At 42.6% G+C, this 22673-nt stretch overlaps 1 protein-coding gene across 1 annotated transcript in view; it reads left to right on the plus strand.

The window, feature by feature from the left end:
* The window catches only part of MYH9 (myosin heavy chain 9), a 67900-nt gene extending 45729 nt beyond the window's left edge, over positions 1–22171 (plus strand). Inside the window, exons 14-41 of the mRNA XM_032207853.1 lie at positions 71–244; positions 815–929; positions 3332–3525; positions 3627–3748; positions 4127–4196; positions 5162–5322; positions 6045–6153; positions 7132–7263; positions 7927–8133; positions 8639–8776; positions 9163–9286; positions 10099–10270; positions 10844–11056; positions 11510–11654; positions 12213–12419; positions 13286–13390; positions 14648–14800; positions 15175–15423; positions 15829–16041; positions 16719–16931; positions 17255–17416; positions 18111–18239; positions 18592–18680; positions 18884–19007; positions 20069–20277; positions 20696–20804; positions 21094–21266; positions 21440–22171. Coding sequence (XP_032063744.1) covers positions 71–244; positions 815–929; positions 3332–3525; positions 3627–3748; positions 4127–4196; positions 5162–5322; positions 6045–6153; positions 7132–7263; positions 7927–8133; positions 8639–8776; positions 9163–9286; positions 10099–10270; positions 10844–11056; positions 11510–11654; positions 12213–12419; positions 13286–13390; positions 14648–14800; positions 15175–15423; positions 15829–16041; positions 16719–16931; positions 17255–17416; positions 18111–18239; positions 18592–18680; positions 18884–19007; positions 20069–20277; positions 20696–20804; positions 21094–21266; positions 21440–21560 — 4332 coding nt within the window. The 3' untranslated portion in view covers positions 21561–22171. The remainder of the gene's footprint in view (positions 1–70; positions 245–814; positions 930–3331; positions 3526–3626; positions 3749–4126; positions 4197–5161; positions 5323–6044; positions 6154–7131; positions 7264–7926; positions 8134–8638; positions 8777–9162; positions 9287–10098; positions 10271–10843; positions 11057–11509; positions 11655–12212; positions 12420–13285; positions 13391–14647; positions 14801–15174; positions 15424–15828; positions 16042–16718; positions 16932–17254; positions 17417–18110; positions 18240–18591; positions 18681–18883; positions 19008–20068; positions 20278–20695; positions 20805–21093; positions 21267–21439) is intronic.
* The last annotated feature ends 502 nt before the right edge of the window (positions 22172–22673 follow it).

The following is a 22673-nucleotide window of genomic DNA, read 5'->3' on the forward strand; positions in this document are numbered from 1 at the left end:
TCATTCAAAGGTGTTAATCATTGGTGTAGTCAAGTATTTAATGATGATTTGACATTTTCCTCCTTTTAAGGCTGGCCCACCTGGTATACTGGCCCTGCTGGATGAAGAGTGCTGGTTCCCAAAAGCAACAGACAAAAGCTTTGTGGAAAAAGTTGTACAAGAACAAGGCACCCACCCCAAATTTCAGAAGCCAAAACAGCTGAAAGACAAAGCTGACTTCTGCATCATACATTATGCTGGCAAGGTAAAGAATTTGTAGCTAAAATGTGAACATAAATAATGCCTGCTGTATCTTCCACTGCTTAGCTACTGTTTCTTACAAATGGCTACTTACCAAAGTGGCTAAGTACAGAAGAACATGGGAAACCACATGAGAATTTCACAAAGTGGTCCCACAGCTGTGGACATTACAGAGCCTAAAGAGATTTGCCTGCAAGTTACATATGTGTAGCTGAAGACACAACAAACTGACAACAATTTAAGTATGTTTTCTGTGACTTGGTGAGATTGGAAATACTTTCCATAAACCTTGCATCAAGACTTCATCACCAAAAATGGTGATACAGTTGTGTTTTGATTCACACTCAGGATGATGCACGCTGGTACTGCAAATCCGTTCCCTTTACTGACAGAACAGAACATTCAGCAGTTTGTTAGGGTTTGGAATTTGTAGGTGTGCTTGCTCAGATGACAAATCTAAGAATGATTAAGTCATCTGTCGATTGTGCAAACCTTGGTGCTGCTTTTTTAGACTTCGCAAGACTTAGTGCATCTTGTGCTGCAGAAAGTTTATTGACATGTTTATCTTCTGCAGGTGGATTATAAAGCAGATGAGTGGCTGATGAAGAACATGGATCCACTGAATGATAACATTGCTACTCTTCTCCACCAGTCGTCGGATAAGTTTGTGTCTGAGCTGTGGAAAGATGGTATGTAATTAAAATTAATCTTATGTGTTTTCTCTTCCCTTTTTACATGGAAGAGTTTTTGGATCACCAAAAATCTGTTGCAACCCCTGTTGCTTTTTTTCTTGAAATCTAAGCCACCAAGATGAGAGTTATCTGGTACATCCTCTGCTTAGACCATGGTATTGCATTAAAAGATCACTCTAACTCAAGAGAAAGGCTCACAAACATCAACTTGCACTAAGCTTACTGCATATGTAGCAATTATTTTTCCAAATCAAGAATGTTAGGATAAAATATGAACGCATTAATGTGTCCCAGTAGTGTGCTTAGCTGCAATACTCAAACATAAGATCTGAGGTCGAATCTAGGTTTTCAGTCCTGCAACTAGTGTGTTCTTGCTGCAGTGTTGTTCAGTATTTTACTCTATCTTCTCTGGGTTTATCTGCTTTTGAGTCTTACTGTTGCTGTCACTTTCTGTCATGGGTTTTCTTTGACGTCTCTGTCTGTTGCAGAGATGCAGAACGTTCAGAGAGCCTATTTCTATCAACACTTTCCTATTCTTCATCTAGAACCAGGTGACTGAGAAACCCAGCTGTTGTGTCGTGTGTAATGCCATCCTAGAGCCATGCAAGAAATGCTTCCATTAACTTATCTTTGTCCCTTTGTCATACCTGCTTGTCTTTCTTGTTCATTTCCTTCGCTTTGTGCTAGTAGCTCCTCACGGATGTAAAACTAAAGCAAAACTCTCACTTTGCAAGTGGATACAAGACACGTGGACACATTCAGGTGCTTAAAGGTGCTCCTGCAAGTCTTGCATAGGAACAGCTAAAAACCAAATCCCTGTCAACTGTTTGAACATAGAGCCAGCAAGGCTGTATTTCATTGCAGGATTTGGAAGGAAGGTTTCTGAGACTGTGTTTAAACTGAAATTCAGTTTAATATTGATTGTGGTGCTGGGATTTGACTTCAGCTGCTGATCATTCAAAGATAAGTTAGTTCGGCAAAGGCATTTTTACTGCATGAAAAATGGCCATCAGCAACTTGTGCCTAGCAAGGCCTTTGCTGTGTGAGGCTGACACGCATGCCTTTTGGAACTGAAATGTCAGCTGAACCACAGCTGATCAGTTCTCATTTATTATTCTTAGCTGGATCTTCTGCTGCAAGTGACTGTCCTTTTTGCTATCTTGATGTAGATTGTAGGGCTCAAGTTTTTAAGAGGATTGTTCCAGACGGAATCTGGGACACTCTTCTGTGGATTTCCCTGTGATGTCATCTAGTAACATAACCTTCTTTTCTTTCTAAGTCAACCTTGACCCTATTCCAATAGCTGGTCTAGAAGTGAAAAATGGTAAACTAACATTAGCTGTAAATGCCAGTATCTATCCTTTCTTATTTCTTCACTTGTGGGGATTTCTCTTGACCGTTTTTTTTTAATCAGAAGCCAACTGAGCACAAGTTATATATTTTCCAAAGTGAAGATTGGGAGCCTGAGTGTGGGCATTGACCAACCACTGAAAGTAAAGTGAGCTAGTAGCTTGCAGCCCTTAAGAAAACATACTTGAGGGTGTGGGAATTTACAGTGATACAATTGGTTTTGGTTGGGTAGGTGAATATTTATCTCTGTGTCGTAGTGCAATGGGAAAAAGGAATGCTTTAGTTTGTTCTGTCCCATGCTACTCTCAGATCTAGATGGCTTGTTTTGAAAAAAATAAAATGGATCTTGCAGTCCACTCATCACGATGATAGTGCTTCTTCAGTGCTTGGATGTCACAGTGGCATAGTGGAGAAACTGTTGGGGCAGGGAGTTCTGACTTTCTCCTAGTGGTATCGTTCATGCCTGTAAGTCACAGAACACTTGTACTCCAATTAACTCAAACAGTGGTATCTTGAGGTTTGGTGTCTCTCATGCCTTCTACCATGTTTGCTCAGTTAACAAGTAGCTACGGCTTTTCTGATCACCAGTCATGGCGGTTCTGCCTGTGACTAAAGAGTCAAATTGAGCTTTTTCTCTCGCTGTGGGCCCTTCTGGTTTAGAGTTAACTAATAATTGACTCTGTTGGGCTAGCAGCTGAAACTCTTCGTTTGTTGGTGGTTTTTCATTATAACCTAAGCAAGTGGAAGCATCTGAAACACACTTCTAGATTGATCTTCCAGATCTGCCCTCCAGAGCATCAGTAGACTATGGTTGGGAGTAAGTTTGATTCCATCACTCAAACTTCCAGTAGTGAGCTGTTGCTTTTTTTTCCTTCCTGCTCCTATCCCTGCACAAATTCTGTACAGGAGTCAACATCTGTGTAGAGATGAAGCAAAAAGGATCCTGCAGCTCCTCTCATTTATCCCATTCTACCCAGATGTTCTTTGTGCATTCCAATGTTTCCTTTGATTGTGGCAGAACTTAATGCAATTTCCTGTGCTCTCTTTAGTTGACCGTATTGTTGGGCTGGATCAGGTGGCTGGTATGTCAGAAACAGCATTGCCAGGAGCCTTTAAGACCAGGAAGGGCATGTTCCGAACTGTGGGACAGCTTTACAAAGAACAGCTGGCTAAACTGATGGCTACCCTGAGGAACACCAACCCCAACTTCGTCCGTTGCATTATCCCCAACCATGAGAAAAAGGTAAAGGAGGCTATAAAAAAAAAGGGAAAGAAGTGGGGTGTTAAATCCCTTTCGTAAAGCCGTAATGGTATTTATTATTTTTTTTTCCTTCTCCTCACTAGGCTGGAAAACTAGACCCCCACTTGGTACTCGATCAACTTCGCTGCAATGGAGTGCTGGAGGGAATCCGTATTTGTCGCCAGGGTTTCCCCAACAGAGTTGTATTCCAGGAATTCAGGCAAAGGTAAAGACTGGAAAAGAACCTAAATTAGTCTTTACCTTGATGAAGTTAAGATATAAGTTTGAAAACTGAAGTACTTTATTGCAACTATATTGTTACTGCCTTTCAAAACAGTGGCAGAGAACATCTGTCCCTTGCTATTTCCTGGCACAAAGCCTCCCCAAAGCATCTTTGTCGTCTTTACTAAGCATGTAGTTAAGGCGAGGGGTAGAAGACCCCATCTGAGACTACTGCTTCATATTCTGTTGTCTAGATGTGCATTTTTCTTAAATTTTAACGACACCATAAGCTGTCAAACTCAAAATGCCATGGGAACTCATTACTGACACTTTTAATTTTTCAAATATCTGTGTAACTAATCTGATACTTTCTACTCTTCAGATACGAAATCTTAACTCCAAACGCAATTCCCAAAGGATTTATGGATGGAAAGCAGGCTTGTGTTCTGATGGTAAGGCATTCCACGAACTCTACTCAAATAGAATAAGCTTTATGCATGTGGTGGGGAAATTGGAGTTGTGCATTCCATAGGCATGTTAAATTTGTCTTCTACTCACAGACCGAAAGTCTAAAGACAAATGTTTTGTCTGAGAGAAGGAGGGTGCAGAAAGCTGTGTCTTGGCTTCACAGTTGGAGGCTCTTGACTAGCATGGGATTTAATAATCATAAGCAAAGTGGATCCTTTTGTTTCCACAGATGTATAGACTTTGAGATGCCAACAGTGTTCATGGAATCAAAATGTTTAGAAGCATTGTTATCGTTAGTCATGTACTTTAAGTACAAGCTACAACAAACTTTTTGTAATGGCCTGCTGATGACAAGTGCTTTCAGTGAAGGCTCTCATTAATTTCTGCAGAACTGCCTGCTTCAAAGGAAAAGCTTTAGCTTTGTAGCGTGATGACTAGGGGACACTGAATTGAATTTGACTATAAGGGATTCCCTTTCATTCTGGCTCAAAGGAATATACTTTCTTCCTCTTGACTGGTATAAGCATGGACAATAAATCCCTTAAAGGAAGGGAGAGTTGGTTGGGGTTTCTTTAAAATTAGGGCTGGGAAAAATTAAATAGGAAGGATCAACAGATGTGTTCCCTTTAGGAAAAGAAGAGTACCCTTGGGATGAGGCGTATATTCCTCACTGCATCCTTGTAGTTCTGGATCCTAGATGTGCTGTTGTATTAAACAATGCCTTCTATCGTACTTTCTGTCTTTTGTTGCCTCTCTTTCATGCTGTGCTTGGCTGAGCTCCAAATCCTGTAATTGGAACAGGGCCTTTGAGGAGCTAGCAGCTTTAGCTGGCCAGAGTGGCTTATTGTGGGGAAGAAGGGGCATCTTACAGTGGAGAGAGGCATATATTCTATGATGTTTTACATGAAGTCTGTGCAATAGATATATTCTTCTCTTTTTCTCATTTTAGATCAAAGCATTAGAGCTGGATTCCAACCTTTACCGAATTGGACAGAGCAAAGTGTTTTTCAGAGCTGGAGTCCTTGCTCATCTCGAAGAAGAGAGAGACCTGAAGATCACAGATGTTATTATTGGTTTCCAAGCATGTTGCAGAGGCTATCTGGCTAGGAAGTAAGGACCATATTTTATAAAGTACATTGTAAACATGTGCTTGTCCTATTCAGGTACAAGTTTCTCTTGAAAAACAAACAGACTACAAATTATTTTTTGTCAGAAGGGACATTATTTATTTATATATTTATTTATTTTATGTAGCAGCTGATAGTTGGTTCACAGTTTTCCAATCTCTGTAATGCTGACTTCTAGCACCTCCAAGAAACTGTATGTGCTGCTGTCTTACATAGAGCAATAAAGTCTGTTCCCCTCTGTAGGAACACTATACAGCAGATGTAGTTTTTAGTGGGAGAGCTGCAAGCTGCAGATGTGCCAATGAAAAGGTCTTAGCACCGTACAGATCCAGATTTCTCTTAAACGGTTAGATAGGTCTGCAAATGGTGCAGTTTGAAAAGCAAGAGTAATACCTGTCATGAAAACACACCTCTGTTTCAGTTCTCCTTCTGTGAAGTGAAAATAATGAGGCTATTAAGATTAGAAGGCACTGGGGAAAAACTTTATTAAATAAAGAGAAAATTGAATAAAAGAAAAGATGATCAGTCTTACCCAAGCAGAAGAAGACTTAAAAAGCTAGGGAAAGCTCACTGCAAATTTTGTTTTGCTTTTTTAGGAGAGAAAATCTAAAAATATAATCTAGAGGTATCTGTGAGAGGTCTTGGTTGAGAGAATTGCGTGCCACTGTAGGTTCCTTTGTGGTCTGACCTCCACTTTTCTTGCAGAGCCTTTGCCAAGCGCCAGCAGCAATTGACAGCCATGAAAGTGCTTCAGAGGAACTGTGCCGCCTACTTGAAACTGCGGAACTGGCAATGGTGGAGGTTGTTCACCAAGGTAATGTATTTTTTTTCCTTTGTAATTTTGGCAAGAGGTTATGGTTGTGACTTAAGCTTCTCAAGTTGAACCAGAGCAAAAAAAAAACCACTTCCATTACAATTGGTCTTGCTTGCAACTACACCTTGATTCATTTAGGTGGAGAATATCATAAAGAATTTTATATCTATGCAGTATGCTTGCGTAAACCAAGTGCAAGGCTATGTACAAGTAATGTTGTGGAAAAGCAGAAGTCGTCTTCTGATATTTTATGCCTAGAAGAGGATTGCTTGCTTTGGTGGTATACAACTTCAACGAGTTACTTACTCCATGGCTAATCAATTTGACTAGTCAAAATTTTTTAGAGGGGAGTGGTATGCAATCTCTTTCTCTAGAGTTGTAAAAGCAAAATGAAAGTGCTAAGATTTGATCTTGCTGTTAGACTTGTATGTATTTTATCTTCATAAAGACAATGAACACATGAAGAGACTATCTTTTAATTTAATTTAGATTTATGGGATTTCTTGCTCTTTAAGTATGGAGACTTTGCAGCTAAATCAGAGTTGAGAGCAGAGATTGCTTCTTCCTACGAAATGACTTCTAATGTTTTTTGATGGGGGAGCACAGAGATGGGTGGTGTTCGTATATTGTTTATATTGACCTACCTGTGAGCTGTGGATTGCTCTCCTGCACGGCAACTTGATTCAGTTCTTGCTGTTATTACTTAGTCCTTGGGGTCATGGAATTTACCCATCCCTTTCCTGATGCATCCCATCCTGGAGGAAAGTTTGAGCAGGAGGAGGGGGTGTTACTGGCAAAACAGATGGTATCTAGTCCTCTGTGCGTCTTCCATTGTTCATGACAAAACAATTGGTCAGTCCTTCAGATACGACACATAACAAAAATGTTGTTTAATAGGATGCTCATCAAGTACAAGAGCACGTCTTCATGTTCTCTGTGTTCACGAAACACATCTCATCCCCTTGGTTTCCTTTTCAGGTGAAGCCCCTTTTGCAAGTAAGCAGGCAGGAAGAAGAGATGATGGCCAAGGAAGAAGAACTAATAAAGGTTAAGGAGAAGCAGCTAGCTGCAGAAAACAGACTGAGTGAGATGGAGACCTTCCAGGCCCAGGTGAGTTTGCAAATGTCATGTGTAAGCCTCATTCCCTCCACCGGGTCAACTGCTTTAAGACCTCCTTCTTTGCTTTACTGGTCTGATGATCAAGCTGCAGGATTCCTGCTTGTTGAAATATGTGACTCAGCTGCCATCTTGTTCAGTGTCCCTTGCCCTTCTCTCCAGCTCTGTTCCTCTGGCATCTCGTTTTGTACAATGAATAACTATTGTTCTGCTACAGCCATTATGTGAAGAAAAATCTCCTTTGGCTGAGTATTATGGCAGGCTGATTGAATTAAACCTCATTGTTAATGGAATCCTTTTTGTTTGGAACCCAGAAGGTGACAGCAGGATTTTTTTTTTATAGGGATAATACTTTTGTTATTTTTGCAGGGAAAAACTAAACAATCTCCTTATTTCAAATGGACACGGTCTCTAGAAGTTTGTTAAGGCTAATATAATAATATGTGGCTGCTGTGCATGGTTTGTGAACAGGACCAGACACTTTAAAACTGTATTTTGACATTTAACCTTAGAATGGCAGCAGAAGACAGCTGCCAGTTATCATTAAGATACAGCTGCAGAACACAGGACCACATAACTTCAATTAATACAGATTGCTTAGTGCTTTGGTAAGTTGGAGTTTGTCTTATGGTTATTTCTGGCTTGTGTCTAATGTAGCTTATGGCAGAGAAGATGCAACTGCAAGAACAGTTGCAAGCAGAAACTGAACTCTGTGCTGAAGCTGAGGAGATAAGAGCCCGCCTGACAGCCAAGAAACAAGAACTAGAAGAGATATGTCATGACCTGGAAGCAAGGGTAGAGGAAGAGGAAGAACGGTGTCAACATCTGCAGGCTGAAAAGAAGAAAATGCAGCAGAACATTCAGGTAATACACTAGAAATGCCATCTCTTGTCAGGAAAGAGGATAATAAGGGTTAGAGTGGTTATTTTGTCTTCATTTGGAGGAAATCAGGAGAGAGAGAACGACAATAGTAGCATAGAAAATTTTATCCATGGAAATAACAGGGCAGAGCAATTCTGTTGCTGTGCCTGGGGCATTCAGACAGGCAGCTGGAATGTGCTCTTCCATTCTTGAAGATGAAGGTTATTGCTACTTGTCAAATAACTGGACAAATCTTTGAACCAGGTGTTTTGAGAACAGTAGCTTTATTCTTTGAAAAATAGTACTGTTTATTCTGTTATAAAATTTGTTTACTAGAATACCGTATGTTGCATCAAGTCATGATAGAAGTCACTTCTGGAAAGCATTAATATTACCTTGAAGGGAAGGGTAAAGAAACACTCAAAGTTCTAGTATCGTCGCTGTGCTGGTTTTATTGCCCAGTGAGCAGCACTGACAAATTCCTTGCTTTTCTGTGGGTGTTGTGAAGGAACTAGAGGAGCAGCTTGAAGAAGAGGAAAGCACAAGGCAGAAGTTGCAGCTAGAAAAAGTGACCACAGAGGCCAAATTGAAGAAACTGGAAGAACATATGATAGTTCTGGAAGATCAGAATCTCAAATTGGCCAAGGTAAGACTCCTACTGCTTCCTATGCAGGCTAAAGATGTTTTGATGGCTCTCCTGGAGCTACCCACCAAAGGCTGACCTTCCCCTTTTTATGGGAAACTTCAGAATGAATTCAGTCTAGTGAACAAAAGTGAGGAAGTATTTTTCTCTTGCATTATGCCAAACACTATTCAGTTATTTCATAAACAGACTTCCCTTTAAGCTTTGAAAGGGCTGTCAGATCCAAATCTGTACATCACATCTGTAATCCTTAAAGAATTTATTTCCTTCCAAGTTTCCCTGTAGTAGGAGTAGGCACTAATGACACTGACATCTTTAAGCACGGTCAACTCTGGAAAGCCTCCTGTAATTCCAGCAACTGCCTTGACACTGGCTTCTCAATTCTGCAGGAAAAGAAACTGTTGGAAGACAGAATGTCTGAATTTACAACAAACCTAACAGAGGAAGAGGAGAAATCTAAGAGCTTAGCCAAACTCAAGAACAAACATGAGGCCATGATCACAGACCTGGAAGGTAGTATTTTTTTTATTTAATAAGACGTATCCTGCAGAGAACTTGCTTGTTCAGTTTTAGGTGGTTTCTTGTTAAAAATCTGTGGAATTCCAGTTTCATTTCTACAGCTTTAGTCTCACTACAGTTTTAGAGGGGTTAAAAACTAGTCTATAGTGTGCGTGCTATTGATCAGTTTGATAGAGCTGTTCAGTGGCTGGCTGAAGGTTATGTGCCTTGTCAGCTGAGCCCTTGGTCTAAATAAAAATCCTCACCAAAGCAGCAGGCCAATGGAGAAGAGAGGCTGGTTCTCTTTCTTCTCCTGCTGTGCAAGTGTCTCTACCTTTCTACTTCCAGCAGCATCAATCTGTCAGGGTTAGTGTGGGTTTTGATACTCTGTTTGTGTGAGTTCTTCGGAGTGCAAGGTAGAGGCACTTTTTGGTTAGGTTAACACAGCAGGAGACAGCCGATTCGGTTGCAGTAAGGGGAGGAGAGTGGACTGTGTGTTCAGCATCACTTATCGAGTGCCTGTGTGCTGTGGGTGTTGGGAGAGACTGGCTTTGTGCTAGCTGTTTATTACAATGAAGCGGGGAAGGAAGTTTGAACGTAAGATGAGGGAGAGGAACATTGTGCAGGTATGTTTTAATTACAAGATATGATATGGGAGCCATCTGCATGTATAGATCCTAACAGAATAATGCACTGCAGCTAGTTTTTATGGTTGTATTACTAGAAAATATATTTGCTTAAATAGCTTTATTTTCTCTGCCTTGTACAATGTTCTTTGAATGACTGTGGGTCGTCTGTGCAACTTACTGTGTCTCCACCCCCATCAGAACGCCTGCGACGTGAAGAAAAGCAGAGGCAAGAATTGGAAAAGACTCGTCGAAAGCTTGAAGGAGACTCCACTGACCTGCATGACCAGATTGCTGAGCTGCAGGCTCAGATTGCAGAACTCAAAATGCAGCTGGCCAAGAAAGAAGAGGAGCTGCAGGCAGCCTTAGCTAGGTGAGAACCTGACCTGTGGGACTGTCAGATTAGGAAGTATTTCTTCTTGTCTTGTGCCACTCTGGATCTGGGAGTAAGTGAAATCTGTGTATTTTAGTCTGCAGATTAAGATCTGTGTCCTTGGCATAGGAGTTCTTTGGTTGCTGTTCGCTGCCACACTGCCTATACAGAGCTAGTCTATGGATGCAGTGTGCACTGTGCGTGTTTCACTGGAGCAGTAGGACTTCAGAGCAGGTTAAAAAGTAGTGGCAAGACGTTATCTCTCTGTAGTAGTTGCTATATTCATCTGTTCAGTGAAGTGTCCAATTTCCAATGTAAATGGTGCTTTCTCTTCTGCTTTCTTCTGTTGTCAGTCTTTCTCTGTCCCCTTCTTTAAGGTAAGTAATTGTGCTCTCTCAAGTATTGGGAGTTAGAAGCTAGAATTTGTAGATGATGTATGCGTCAAAGTTTGAATGTAATCACGTAGAGCTGACCAATGCCAGCTTTTTTCTTGATTGTTCTTGGTAGGACAGGTGGTTTTCATTTATGTATGGTTTAAATCTGGCTCTGATCAGAACCCTATGTTGAACACAGGGTGGAAGAAGAGGCAGCTCAGAAGAACATGGCCCTGAAAAAGATCAGGGAACTCGAATCCCAGATCACTGAGCTACAGGAAGACCTGGAGTCAGAGAGAGCATTCAGGAATAAAGCTGAAAAACAGAAGCGGGATCTGGGAGAGGAGCTGGAGGCATTGAAAACTGAGCTAGAAGACACCTTGGATTCTACAGCTGCTCAGCAGGAACTCAGGTAACTCTAACACGTGGCTGTGCTGTCTTGTCTAGTTTTGGGTTTGACTTTTTTAATGAAAGTTCATGCATTCAGTCTCTCACCAAAGCAAGTCTTTATCAGAGCAGGCTGGTTAGCAGCCTCAGTGACTACAGAAGGAGATGGTGTACAAGCTGTAGTACGAGACTGCATTCTCTGATATGATGCAAGAAACTTTATGTGATCCCTAACCCTAGTGGTAGTGGTAGCCTGAAACATTCATGCTTTCAGATCATTTCATCTTAGGCTGAAAATAATGTTGTGAGATTGTATTTAAAGGTTTACAAAGCTAAGTTCTAATTTGGAAAAGTGTCTTTATAGCTTCTAGGGTTAATGACACCATAGTGTTTTCCTGTATTAGAGATACTGTTTGTGGATATGAACATTAGTTTGATTCTCTCCTTGGCATCTAAATGAAGACTCTGAATTTTGCAGGTCAAAGAGAGAACAAGAAGTAACGGTTCTGAAGAAGACCCTTGAGGATGAGGCGAGGACTCATGAGGCTCAAATCCAAGAGATGAGACAGAAACATTCACAAGCCATTGAAGAGCTGGCAGAACAGTTAGAACAAACCAAGCGGGTAAGTGGAACAGGAAGCTCAAGACCAAATAAATCATTCAACCTCTCTGAAGTGATTAAAGTGATAGCTGCTTTGTAACAACATCTTAATGCTGCAGAAGAACATTAAGTGTTCGTGATATTAGGTTTCTGATGCACGTGCTTTTCTTACGTTGGTAGATCATTTTGCACTACGAAGCAAATATGCAGTTGTTTTAAATGGTTGCAGTTGTTAATTTTTTTCATCAGACATGTTATGCCAATCAGCCAATGAGTTGTCTAGTTCTTTTCACTGCTAGCACTTGTTGAGCTGTGCAACCTTTAATTTGGAAATCTGATGGTGCAAGACTATCTCCTTTATTGTTGTCTGCACTGACTGTTAAATTGTTTCCTGCTTATCAGTGACAAGGTGTTCAAACTGTTTTTTTCTGAGTAAGCAGTCTCAGGCTAGCTGTTAAACACGTAATATTAACTTGCTTGTTGAAATATCGTGGAGGGGAAAAAAAAACCTCAATGGAAGGATCCTGCTGTATCATCAGTCTGAAGTGTTTTGCTATGTTTTATTTTTCCTTCCCTCCAGGTGAAAGCAAATCTTGAAAAAGCAAAACAAGCTCTGGAAAGCGAAAGGGCTGAGCTGTCCAATGAGGTGAAAGTGCTTCTGCAGGGCAAAGGGGATGCTGAGCACAAGCGGAAAAAAGTAGATGCTCAGTTCCAGGAACTGCAGGTGAAATTTACAGAAGGTGAAAGAGTGAAGGCAGAACTGGCTGACAAGGTTAACAAGTTGCAGGTGAGTGGCATGGGTTTTCCTTAGCTGCTGTTGCAGTCCAGGGCTAGAGAGAAAAGAAGGTTGTAGGGTGGTACCTCCCTGTGGATAGTACAAAAATCTCTTGTTCCTCCAGGGGATGAAGTTCAAAAAAAAGCACATCCACAGTTTGCTTCTCAAGGACTGAGCAAACTCCTTAACTCATTGCCAGGGCAGGCCATCATGATTGATGTCACTTACGAGCAGCCCTGAAAAGGTGCAGTAACCAGCTGCCATCTGAGTTTTTTAAGCCTTGGAGTATCAGCATGTCTGCTCCCCTTCGGTGTGCAGCAGTTGTGTAACCTTTTGGCTGCTTGTGTACCTCCTGTGACACCAACAGTCTGGTGTTGTGTGACTAATTTGGAAGAACCCATCTTGATGCTTTATTATGTGGTTGATGGTGATGAGGGGCTGAAGGGCGACGTTGAAATTCAGGATTTTCTCATACACTCCCAAAGAGAAACAACAAACCCCTCTGATTCGCATCAAGCATTGCCTTCTGCTTTCTTTTTGAAGGCTGTCATTAGACATTTAGCATTGCTGGTGCATGTGCACTCGTCCAGAATGTGAAAATGTAATTTGGAATATCTACATGCAGTCCTGAAACAAATCACATAAAGCAGTTTAAAGACAGAAGGCTGTTGCACCAGAGGTGATCCCACTTAAAAGTCTCATGTGGACTCTTCATATTTCATCCCTGGGACTTGGGAAATGACACATTCATTCTCCTGAGAGATGATACACATCCCTTACCGTTGAAAAGTGCCTCAGTTTTCACTTTCAGGTCTCGTAGCCATACCTGGCTTTGCTCTTGATGATGCACTAAGCTGATTCTCTGATCTCTCCTTCAGGTGGAACTGGACAATGTCACAGGCCTTTTGAACCAGTCTGACAGCAAGTCAATCAAATTAGCAAAGGACTTCTCTGCCCTGGAATCACAGCTTCAGGATACACAGGTGAGAGCTTGGGAAGCCAAGGCATCTGTATGCGTTGCATCCACTGTCTGCTACGAATGCATAAAGTGAGAAAGCACCCTGGACACCGTGAAATACCAGATATATGGCACTTCAAAGGATTGGGTCAGGCTTTTTTGCTAAGGGGGGATGTATTGCGTGGTATTGAGAGCTTTTCTACAGACACAAGCTCTTTATCTTCCTTCTGCTTCCTTAGTACGTGGAATGCATGCAACGTTCCGTATTTTAGGATTAAGATTCCTCAGGATTCCTCCTTCACCTTTCTGCTTGAGAGTTCTTTGTTGCTAGAACTGAACTGCAATGCTAAATTCTTGTCTTAGATCTTCATAAAGTTTGACAGGGTTGTGGTTTTCTGCATGTGATTTGCAGTAAATTTAAAGTTAACTGTAAAATTAAATAGAATACTTTATTCCCCGATGGATAATGGGAAAGTGATAGATTCAAATATTTTAGTATTTTTTCTAGGAAAAATCATACAGAATCTTATACATCAGGATAAAATTAAAAAATAGCTTGCGGTTACTAGAATACAAGTCTTTTAGCAAAGCATGAAGTACCAAGCAAAAGGTTGTGAAGGAAAGGAAGAGTGTGCCAAACTGTAGATACTAAGTAACCTTGAATGGCCATTGATGTTCTGTCTACTCAGGATTCTTTTTGAAAAACAGGCTCAGAGACATAGTTTATTATAGACTGGTTTGAAGATTGGTCTCTACAGGTCACTCAGCTCAAGTACTGGCAGTAAAAGTTAACAAATGTTGCTGGTGCCCTAAATTGGTAAATGGCCACTGTCTTAGAATTCTGCTAAGAGCAAAGTTGTTTTTAACCATCCTAAATCACTTTAGCCTGTTCTCTGTTTCTTTGATATTTGAGTATGAGGGAGTCACATAGGAGAGCGCAGTCACGCTGTTGTTGGGAAAGCTTTTTAATACTTTACGTGCTTCTTGGAGGAGTCCAGAAGGGACTGCAGTTGGCTGTGGAGGAAAGCAGGAGACAGTTCTTGTACGGCAAAGTATACTTAAATCGTGAGAGTGTCTGAGAGAATAGGACCCTTCTTGATATTGTTTTTATACTGACTCACTGGAAGACAGTTATTTAAATTCCGTCTTCGATTGTCTTATTTGTGAAATAAACTGCATGCTTAAACTCAACTTCAAAAGTACCTGCACAGAGCAGGTAAGGATAGTGAGCCTTTAAATTCAAGGAGAGGTGCTGAGTTCCACTGTGGTGTTTCCTTTGTAGGAGCTGCTGCAGGAGGAGACTCGCCTAAAACTGAGCTTCAGCACCAGACTGAAGCAAACAGAGGATGAGAAGAATGCTTTGAAAGAGCAACTGGAAGAAGAAGAGGAGGCAAAGAGAAACCTGGAGAAACAAATCTCTATTCTTCAGCAACAGGTACAGTCTGCATCCCATAAACCAAACACTTTTGAGAAGAGAGGAAATGTAAGTGCATTTACTTCCTTCAACTTGCACTTGAAGGAAGTAAAATCTAAATGCAGAATTGACATCTAGTAACAGAACCTTTCATGGGCAAGGGATTTCCTGCTGACTTGAGTGAGGGGAAATTGAGGTCTCTGATAACGATCGTGTGAACTGCTTGTGGATTTCTACTTATGAATTCCTTTGGAACTTATTGATATAGTATTATTGGATACAGATAATTCCTTCAGAAGTGAGCAAACTTATTTCCTCAGCTCCTCTGGTGTCAGTAAGCCACATACAGTGTTATCTGTGTTGAGGCTTCACTTGCAATCTTTGCTGTCCTTCAGGCAATAGATGCAAAGAAGAAGATGGATGATGGTCTGGGCTGCCTTGAGTCAGCAGAAGAAGCCAGGAAGAAGCTGCAAAAGGACTTGGAGGGCTTAAACCAGCGTTATGAGGAGAAGATAGCTGCATATGACAAGCTGGAAAAAACAAAGACTCGCCTGCAGCAAGAGCTGGATGACATCACTGTGGATCTGGATCATCAGCGACAGACAGTTTCCAACCTAGAGAAGAAGCAGAAGAAGTTTGATCAGGTATGACTTCTGTCTCGGGCCATTAAGTAGGTACATCTGACTTGCCAGGTTGACCTCTACGAATATCTAAGCAGTGCTGCTTGGAGAATGCATATTTCTTTCCGAACCGAGCATAGCATATTGAGTGGAGAAATATATTTTTTCATAGAGGTATAGTACTCATTTTTGAGGCATAGATGGAAACGGTAGGTTGGAGGCCTAGGGAATCAGAAGGTTGTTCACTTGGGATCAGCATAGTTACTTATTAAGGTGAGGTGGCACACTTCATTCACTAAAGCTGTGTTTTCTTGATTCCTTCTGTCCATGGCAGAATACTACTTAGAAAGCACAAAGAGAAAAGATGCATGTTTACCCTCTTAAAAATTACGAGTAAATTCTCAAAATCCCAATGCTGTTCTCTTTTAGCTCCTGGCAGAGGAGAAGAACATCTCTGCCAAATATGCAGAAGAAAGAGACCGTGCTGAGGCTGAAGCCCGTGAGAAGGAGACTAAGGCCCTCTCCCTGGCCAGGGCTCTTGAAGAAGCCATAGAGCAGAAAGCTGAGCTGGAACGAGTCAATAAGCAGTTCCGCACAGAGATGGAAGACCTGATGAGTTCCAAGGATGATGTTGGGAAAAGCGTAAGTACGAAGTTAAAATGTCTGGGCAGGAAATGGCACGCGGGCGATCCTGTCAGTTTAATACTGCAAAAAGTTACGCTAGTGTGAACACAGATGAATGTAGTAGAGAAAACTGAGCACATAGTGAGTTTGTGAATGTTATATTTGCATTATGTTAGTAGGCAGGAAAGATGGATTGGAAGAGCCTGGAAATGACCCGAACGAGGTAGTGGTAAACAGAGACTAGTATTGTTGTGACAGAGAAAGTATGATGTGAGATTGGAGTGAAAAATGCAGAGAGTATCTAGGCAATGGGACATTGTAACCCAAATATTTCAAGACAGGAAAGGTGGTGATAAGAAGGAAGCAAATTAGAAAAATCAGAGGCTACAAAGTACTTTATTGAATTCTGTCAGAACCAGAGGTGTCCACCTCAGGTAAGTTGGTCAGGATTGAGCTAACAAATACTTTTCTCCTTCTCCCCACCACCAAGCATATATGACTAAGAGATAATCATGATTTACATTGGAAGCTTTTGGCTGTGTGGGCAACTGGCACTGAGGGATATCCTTGTGTTATAAGGGGAACAGAGAGTGTCCTTGTATCCTGTTGTGAGTGGCTGTTGTCAGACTTTTTGCTCTTAGTATAGGTGAAATTGTACTTTTTGAGGAAACCTCATGTGTGGTGCTGTGCTGTAGGTCCATGAGCTGGAGAAGGCCAAGCGAGCCCTGGAGCAGCAGGTGGAGGAGATGAAGACACAGCTGGAAGAGCTGGAGGATGAGCTGCAGGCCACAGAGGATGCCAAGCTGCGGCTAGAAGTGAACCAACAGGCCATGAAGGCTCAGTTTGATCGGGACCTCCAGGGCCGTGATGAACAGAACGAAGAGAAGAGGAAACAGCTGATAAGACAAGTAAGAACTGCTTTGTAAATCCCGAAAGTGTTCTGCAAAGGCACTTGTGTCCGGTGTCCACAGATCATTGTTAAGTTTGATGATTCTCCAGGCAGCTCTGCAAAGCTGAGAGAGGCTTTTCCTTGTGTGCATGATTGTTCAAACAGCCTTTGTCTACCTAAGGGATCCACGTTGCTTTATTTGTGAGGAATGTTAGCCCCATCCCCCTGCCAGGAGGAATGAAAACAAGTCACGTGCTTGCACTTGGGTACAGTTTGAAAGGGGGATGTGAAGAATGGCTTTTGGAAAATTGAGGAGCTGAATGCCTGAATTTCTCTGCACAGGTGCGGGAGATGGAGGTGGAATTAGAAGATGAGCGAAAACAGCGTTCCATTGCTATGGCTGCCAGGAAGAAACTGGAGCTGGACCTGAAGGATTTGGAAAGCCACATAGACACTGCTAACAAGAACCGTGAGGAAGCCATCAAGCAGCTCCGCAAACTGCAGGTGAGGAGCTGCAGTTGTTTTAGCAATCCGTTTAAAACCTTTACCCAGGGAAATGGGATACAAGATTTCACCTCATGAGAGCCATGCATCAGTGTCACAAGAGCAGCAACCTTGTAGCAATTTACCAGGAAAGATTTATTGGCATTTCAAATATCCTTCTAACCCTCGTCTGCCTTTTTAACTCCATAGGAGACAAGCTGTAGGGAAAGTCCACTCTAGTGCTTGCCTCATATCAGTGTTTCTGGAAAGGATTATGGAGTCATGAAGCTAGAGGGACTCAAAAAGATGATGTGATGATGTAGGCCTTCTGCCCCAAGACAGTCCTGTTATACCTTTCTAATTCCCATAGGCATTTGTCTGATCTGTTCTTGGGAAAAATGCCAAATCTTCCCTTAGGCTATCCATTCTGCTGCTTTACTAGAAAGCTTCCTGTACCATCACCACCCCCAATCTAACAAGGCTTTTTTTCCCCTTACAATTTAAGTGGCCCTGTTTGCTTCCATTATTGCTTCTCCTCATTTCTTATCAAATGAAAAATGGATGATTCTTTTTCTTTTTACAGCAGCCTTTTAGGTAGCTGAAGACTAATGAAGCCCCTGTTTCTACTTTTCCTGCCCATGTTTCCTGTAAGATAAATTGAATTTGTTCATGCACAGACTTGGAAATCCATCCTTTTTTGTTTCTCCCTTTTTAGGCACAAATGAAGGATTACATGCGGGAACTGGAGGACACGCGCACCTCCAGAGAAGAGATCTTGGCACAGGCCAAAGAAAACGAGAAGAAGTTGAAGAGCATGGAGGCAGAGATGATCCAATTGCAGGAGGTAATGGAATATGCATGCAGCTGAAGGGTTTGTTCATTTTCTTTGGCCCAGAACTAAGCGTGGCAGACTAAGCTCGAGTGGTTATTTCCTTTCTTTTCCTTTCTCTTGTGTTATTTTTTGCTCTGCTCAAGTACAGGGTCCCCTTCCAATTGCAGAATTTGGCCCTTTCTTGACAGCGGCAACAGGAGTGGTGCAAAACAAAGGAAGTTGCGGGGTGGAAGGGAAACTGTCTTCTAATTAAGTCTGGGTCTAGCTAGAGACTGTACCACCCATTACCAGTAACTACTTTTTCCTAGGCTGCATTAGTTGGTGGCTTCCCGTTGCATCACTGACCGTCTCGTTTTCATTCCAGGAACTTGCAGCTGCCGAGCGTGCCAAGCGCCAGGCCCAGCAAGAAAGGGATGAGCTGGCTGATGAGATTGCCAACAGCAGTGGTAAAGGGTGAGTAATGTTCCCTGCTCAAGGGTGGAGGAGCTGGTTTGAGAAAATACTTTGCAGGCTGTTATTTTTCTGCAGACCGAAGCATGTGCTGGATCCTCCGTGCTTTTGAAAGGCAGACTTCGTTTTCTAAAATTAAAAGCGGCAGGTTTTCCCCCAAGGCATCAGTGCTGCCAACATCACTTTTATGTTTGTGTGTCTTACAGAGCACTGGCCATGGAGGAAAAGAGACGCCTGGAGGCCCGGATAGCACAGCTGGAGGAGGAGCTGGAAGAGGAACAGGGCAACACCGAGATAATCAATGACCGGCTCAAGAAGGCAAACCTTCAGGTACCTGTTCAGGCTGGCTGTGTGAGCAGAGACTCACTAATCTGTGTAAATTGCCAAAATGTGCTCTGAAAAATGTCCACAGGCATGAGCAAGGTGAAACACTCAAATACCACAACAGAGAAAATCCAGTGGGCAGTCAGAATAATGTTAACTCACTGATTTTGATCGTGGAGTATTAAATGATTTCGGTAGCTGGAACCAGCTGCAGAGTTGATCAGGAATTCCCAGTCACCACCCCTCCCTTTCTTTTTTTTAAAAAGGAATTATGAGAAATATGATCTGTAGCATGCTTTCCCAACTTGGCGTGCTGAAGAGTGCCACAATGTGTTTGGAAAGTGACTTTTCTGCCAGTTCTGGGCTTTTTCAAACGGACTAACCATATGGAATTTGTTAGGCTGCTATAGAAACCGTGATCTTAATCTGCCCGTTCTCTGCTCTATTTTATCTGTCCGACTTTTGAGGGTCAGGCGTGTTGTTTTGTTAGCTCTCTAAAGCCAGGGAGCTAGGCAGATGGTTTTCCAAATGGCTTCTTTGCACCAGAGAGCACAGTCCTCTCCTTGACTGACTATAAGCCAGAGCCCTGGATTGGAAGTGGATTGAGTTCTTGCCCTTTCACCTTTGAAAGTCAGTAGTTTTAAGCTGCTTCTTTGTAGTCAAAGTAGACAGAGTAAATAAGTGATAAATGAGGAAAGCACGTTTATTGAATCCACTTGCCTTCAGGATGGATGCAATTCACTGGGACTGGTAATTACTGTGTTAAGTGCCAAACCATGGCCTTTGCCCAAGAGGGCACCATATACGTGGTTGGCAAATTTAGTCCTAAGAGGAGGTTGATAAGCTTGTTTTTCAAGCAATTACTTTGAAAATCTGAATAAACTAAGATATTTGGAGATGTAGTCCGTATCTCTTGTTTACAGACAGCTCCTCCTGTAGCAGAGTTATTCTACATATTCAGCTCACCCTGAGGGTCCTTTTTCTTTGCATGTCAGTGTGTGTCTAAGAAAAATATCCTGCTTTCAGGCTGGAGCCCTCGAAATGCTAAGTACTGCTTCTCTCCACAGATTGATCAGATGAATGCCGACCTGAATGCTGAGCGGAGCAACGCACAGAAGAACGAGAACGCTCGCCAGCAGATGGAGCGCCAGAACAAGGAGCTTAAGCTTAAACTGCAGGAGATGGAGAGCGCAGTGAAGTCCAAGTACAAGGCTACCATCACAGCCTTGGAAGCCAAGATAGTGCAGCTGGAAGAGCAGTTGGACATGGAGACAAAGTATGTCCTAGCGGAAGCTCCAGTTGTTTTGAGTCTCCTTCCTCTCTGGGATCTTAAACCCTTCTGAACAAATTCTGATTTGTCTGAATGAGGGTTTCATCGTAGGTACTGGGCAGTGCAGAAGTAAGATCTTGGCAAACCTCCCTTGTTTCTCACTATAGAGACTTTTAGCTTTGACCAGACTTGTAAAGGTGCAGCTGTGATGCATTCTTGCTGTTCCTCTGTAGCTTCAGTATCAAGTTGTGTCCAGTATTTTTTATCACCTCGAGGAAAAATTGCCTCCCATTCTCTTTTTTGTTTTCTTCTTTTCTACGTTAGAATTCTGCTGTCTTTGTTTTTAACTTACCCGTGTCAGTTCTTCTGCTTGGGCACAAGAGGAGGAAGTTCTTGTCTGAGCTGTGACTGTATTTCTGTGCAGGGAGCGCCAGGCTGCCAGCAAGCAGGTGCGCCGTGCCGAGAAGAAGCTGAAAGATATCTTGCTGCAGGTGGATGATGAGAGGCGCAATGCTGAGCAATTCAAAGATCAGGTGTGTACAGTTACCTTGCAGCACTGCTGACTCTTCTGGTGGGAAGATTTTCCTTCTATGATCGAGGCATCATCTGTATTTCAGAGGCTTCTAGCATTAACCTTCTTATGGGTTTCTCTTCTTTCTCCCTCACTATAACAAGATGAAGATGTAATGCTTTTAAGGAAAAGCTTGGAGCTGTCGAGTTTTAGGCAGCTTCCTTCAGGAAGGGAAGGGAGGCTTTGGAAACTCAGGTATCTGGCTGTGTAACTCCGGGGAAACGCTGATCTCTTTTCCCCTACGTCCCCAGGCGGACAAGGCGAACATGCGCTTGAAGCAGCTGAAACGCCAGCTTGAGGAAGCAGAGGAGGAGGCCCAGCGAGCCAACGCATCCCGCAGGAAGCTGCAGCGTGAGCTGGAGGATGCCACTGAAACAGCCGATGCGATGAACAGAGAGGTCAGCTCCCTCAAGAGCAAGCTCAGGTAAGGCAGAGCATTTTCTGCGATACCTTGGCAGCCGGCACAGCACAGGCTTGCTGTAGCTGTCCGCAGGAAGCAGTGCGGCCAGGGGCTTCCTCTGTTTTTTCCAAAGCCTGCCACGTCTGGTAAGCTCAGTGAAATCTCGTTTTACTGACGTGCTGTCTGTCCTTCCCTAGGCGTGGGGACCTGCCGTTCGTCGTGACACGCCGAATTGTCAGGAAGGGTACAACAGGAGAGTGCTCCGATGAGGAAGTGGATGGCAAGGCAGATGCTGGCGATGCCAAAGCTACTGAATAAATCCTCTCATTTTACCCGAGTTACGCATGGTGGAGTGACCCATCCACCCTCCCCTCTTTCATTGGACTTTCTGCAAACCCTCTTTAATTGGCCAGGGATCGGCAGAGTAAGCCCAGCTCTTTGTATCTGGAGCCATTGGGCATCTGTGTTCCTAGTTTCCTCCTCTTTCCAGTTTCCTAATCCTCTTTGTATTTAATGCCAAAGAGTCAGTGCTCTGAAATCTGACCAGCAGTTTGGCAACTGCAAAGTCCTGTAGAACTGTCTGTGCCATGTCTGCTGGTGAATCCTTACACGATTTGGAGGGAGCGGGGTGAGGGAAAGATTTTTGCTGTAAATCTCCTTTTTGTTTTCAGATCTTAGCTGCAGGGAAGCTCCTTCCTGTATTCTTTCCCCTCCCTCTTTGCTTTCGGCAATCATGTTCAGTGACCTCAGACTTTTAATCTGCCCACCCACACGGTTTGGGAGCAGTTTCAGGAAAAACGGTGTGCTTTGGCCATGGCAATTCACCCTTCTTTCACGTGATTCCAGGGAGAGGTGGAGAGGGAAGCTCCTCTTGGGACAAGTCTCCCTGGCAGACTTGCCAAAGTTGTCTTTTTTTTTTTTTTTTTTTTTTTTTTTTAAACCTCCTCCCTTCCTTTCTCCTCATTTTACTGTCTGGACAGATCTCTGAAGTGCAATGATGTCCTGTTAGTGTCTCTGCCTCTGAGCGGTTTCATCTAAGGTAGTGTGGACCAGTAGTTAATGACAGGCTGGGGAAGCAGAACGGTGTCCTCGTGCTTGTCTGAGAATCTCTGGGGGACCAAATATATTTAATGGTAATAGAATCTAGGGGAATTTAATTGGGGTAGTGGGCAGAGGGGTGGGGATGAGGGGAGGGAAATCCCTCTTTTATTGACATGTCCAAGCCTCTTGCACCTGCTCTATAACCAGGGGTTGGGATTAGTTATTGTGCACCATTGACTAAGAGTATATTAAAAAAAAAAAAAACTTTAATCTGCACAGATATATGTAAGGCCTTTGTATCTCTCGTAATAAGTAATTAAGAAAAAAAAATAAAGGTCTTTATCACTGCCTTTCTATTGGGACCATGGTTATATATAGATAGTCTTTACT

The sequence above is a fragment of the Aythya fuligula genome, chromosome 1, assembly GCF_009819795.1.
Source record: "Aythya fuligula isolate bAytFul2 chromosome 1, bAytFul2.pri, whole genome shotgun sequence".
NCBI classification, from domain to species: domain Eukaryota; kingdom Metazoa; phylum Chordata; class Aves; order Anseriformes; family Anatidae; genus Aythya; species Aythya fuligula.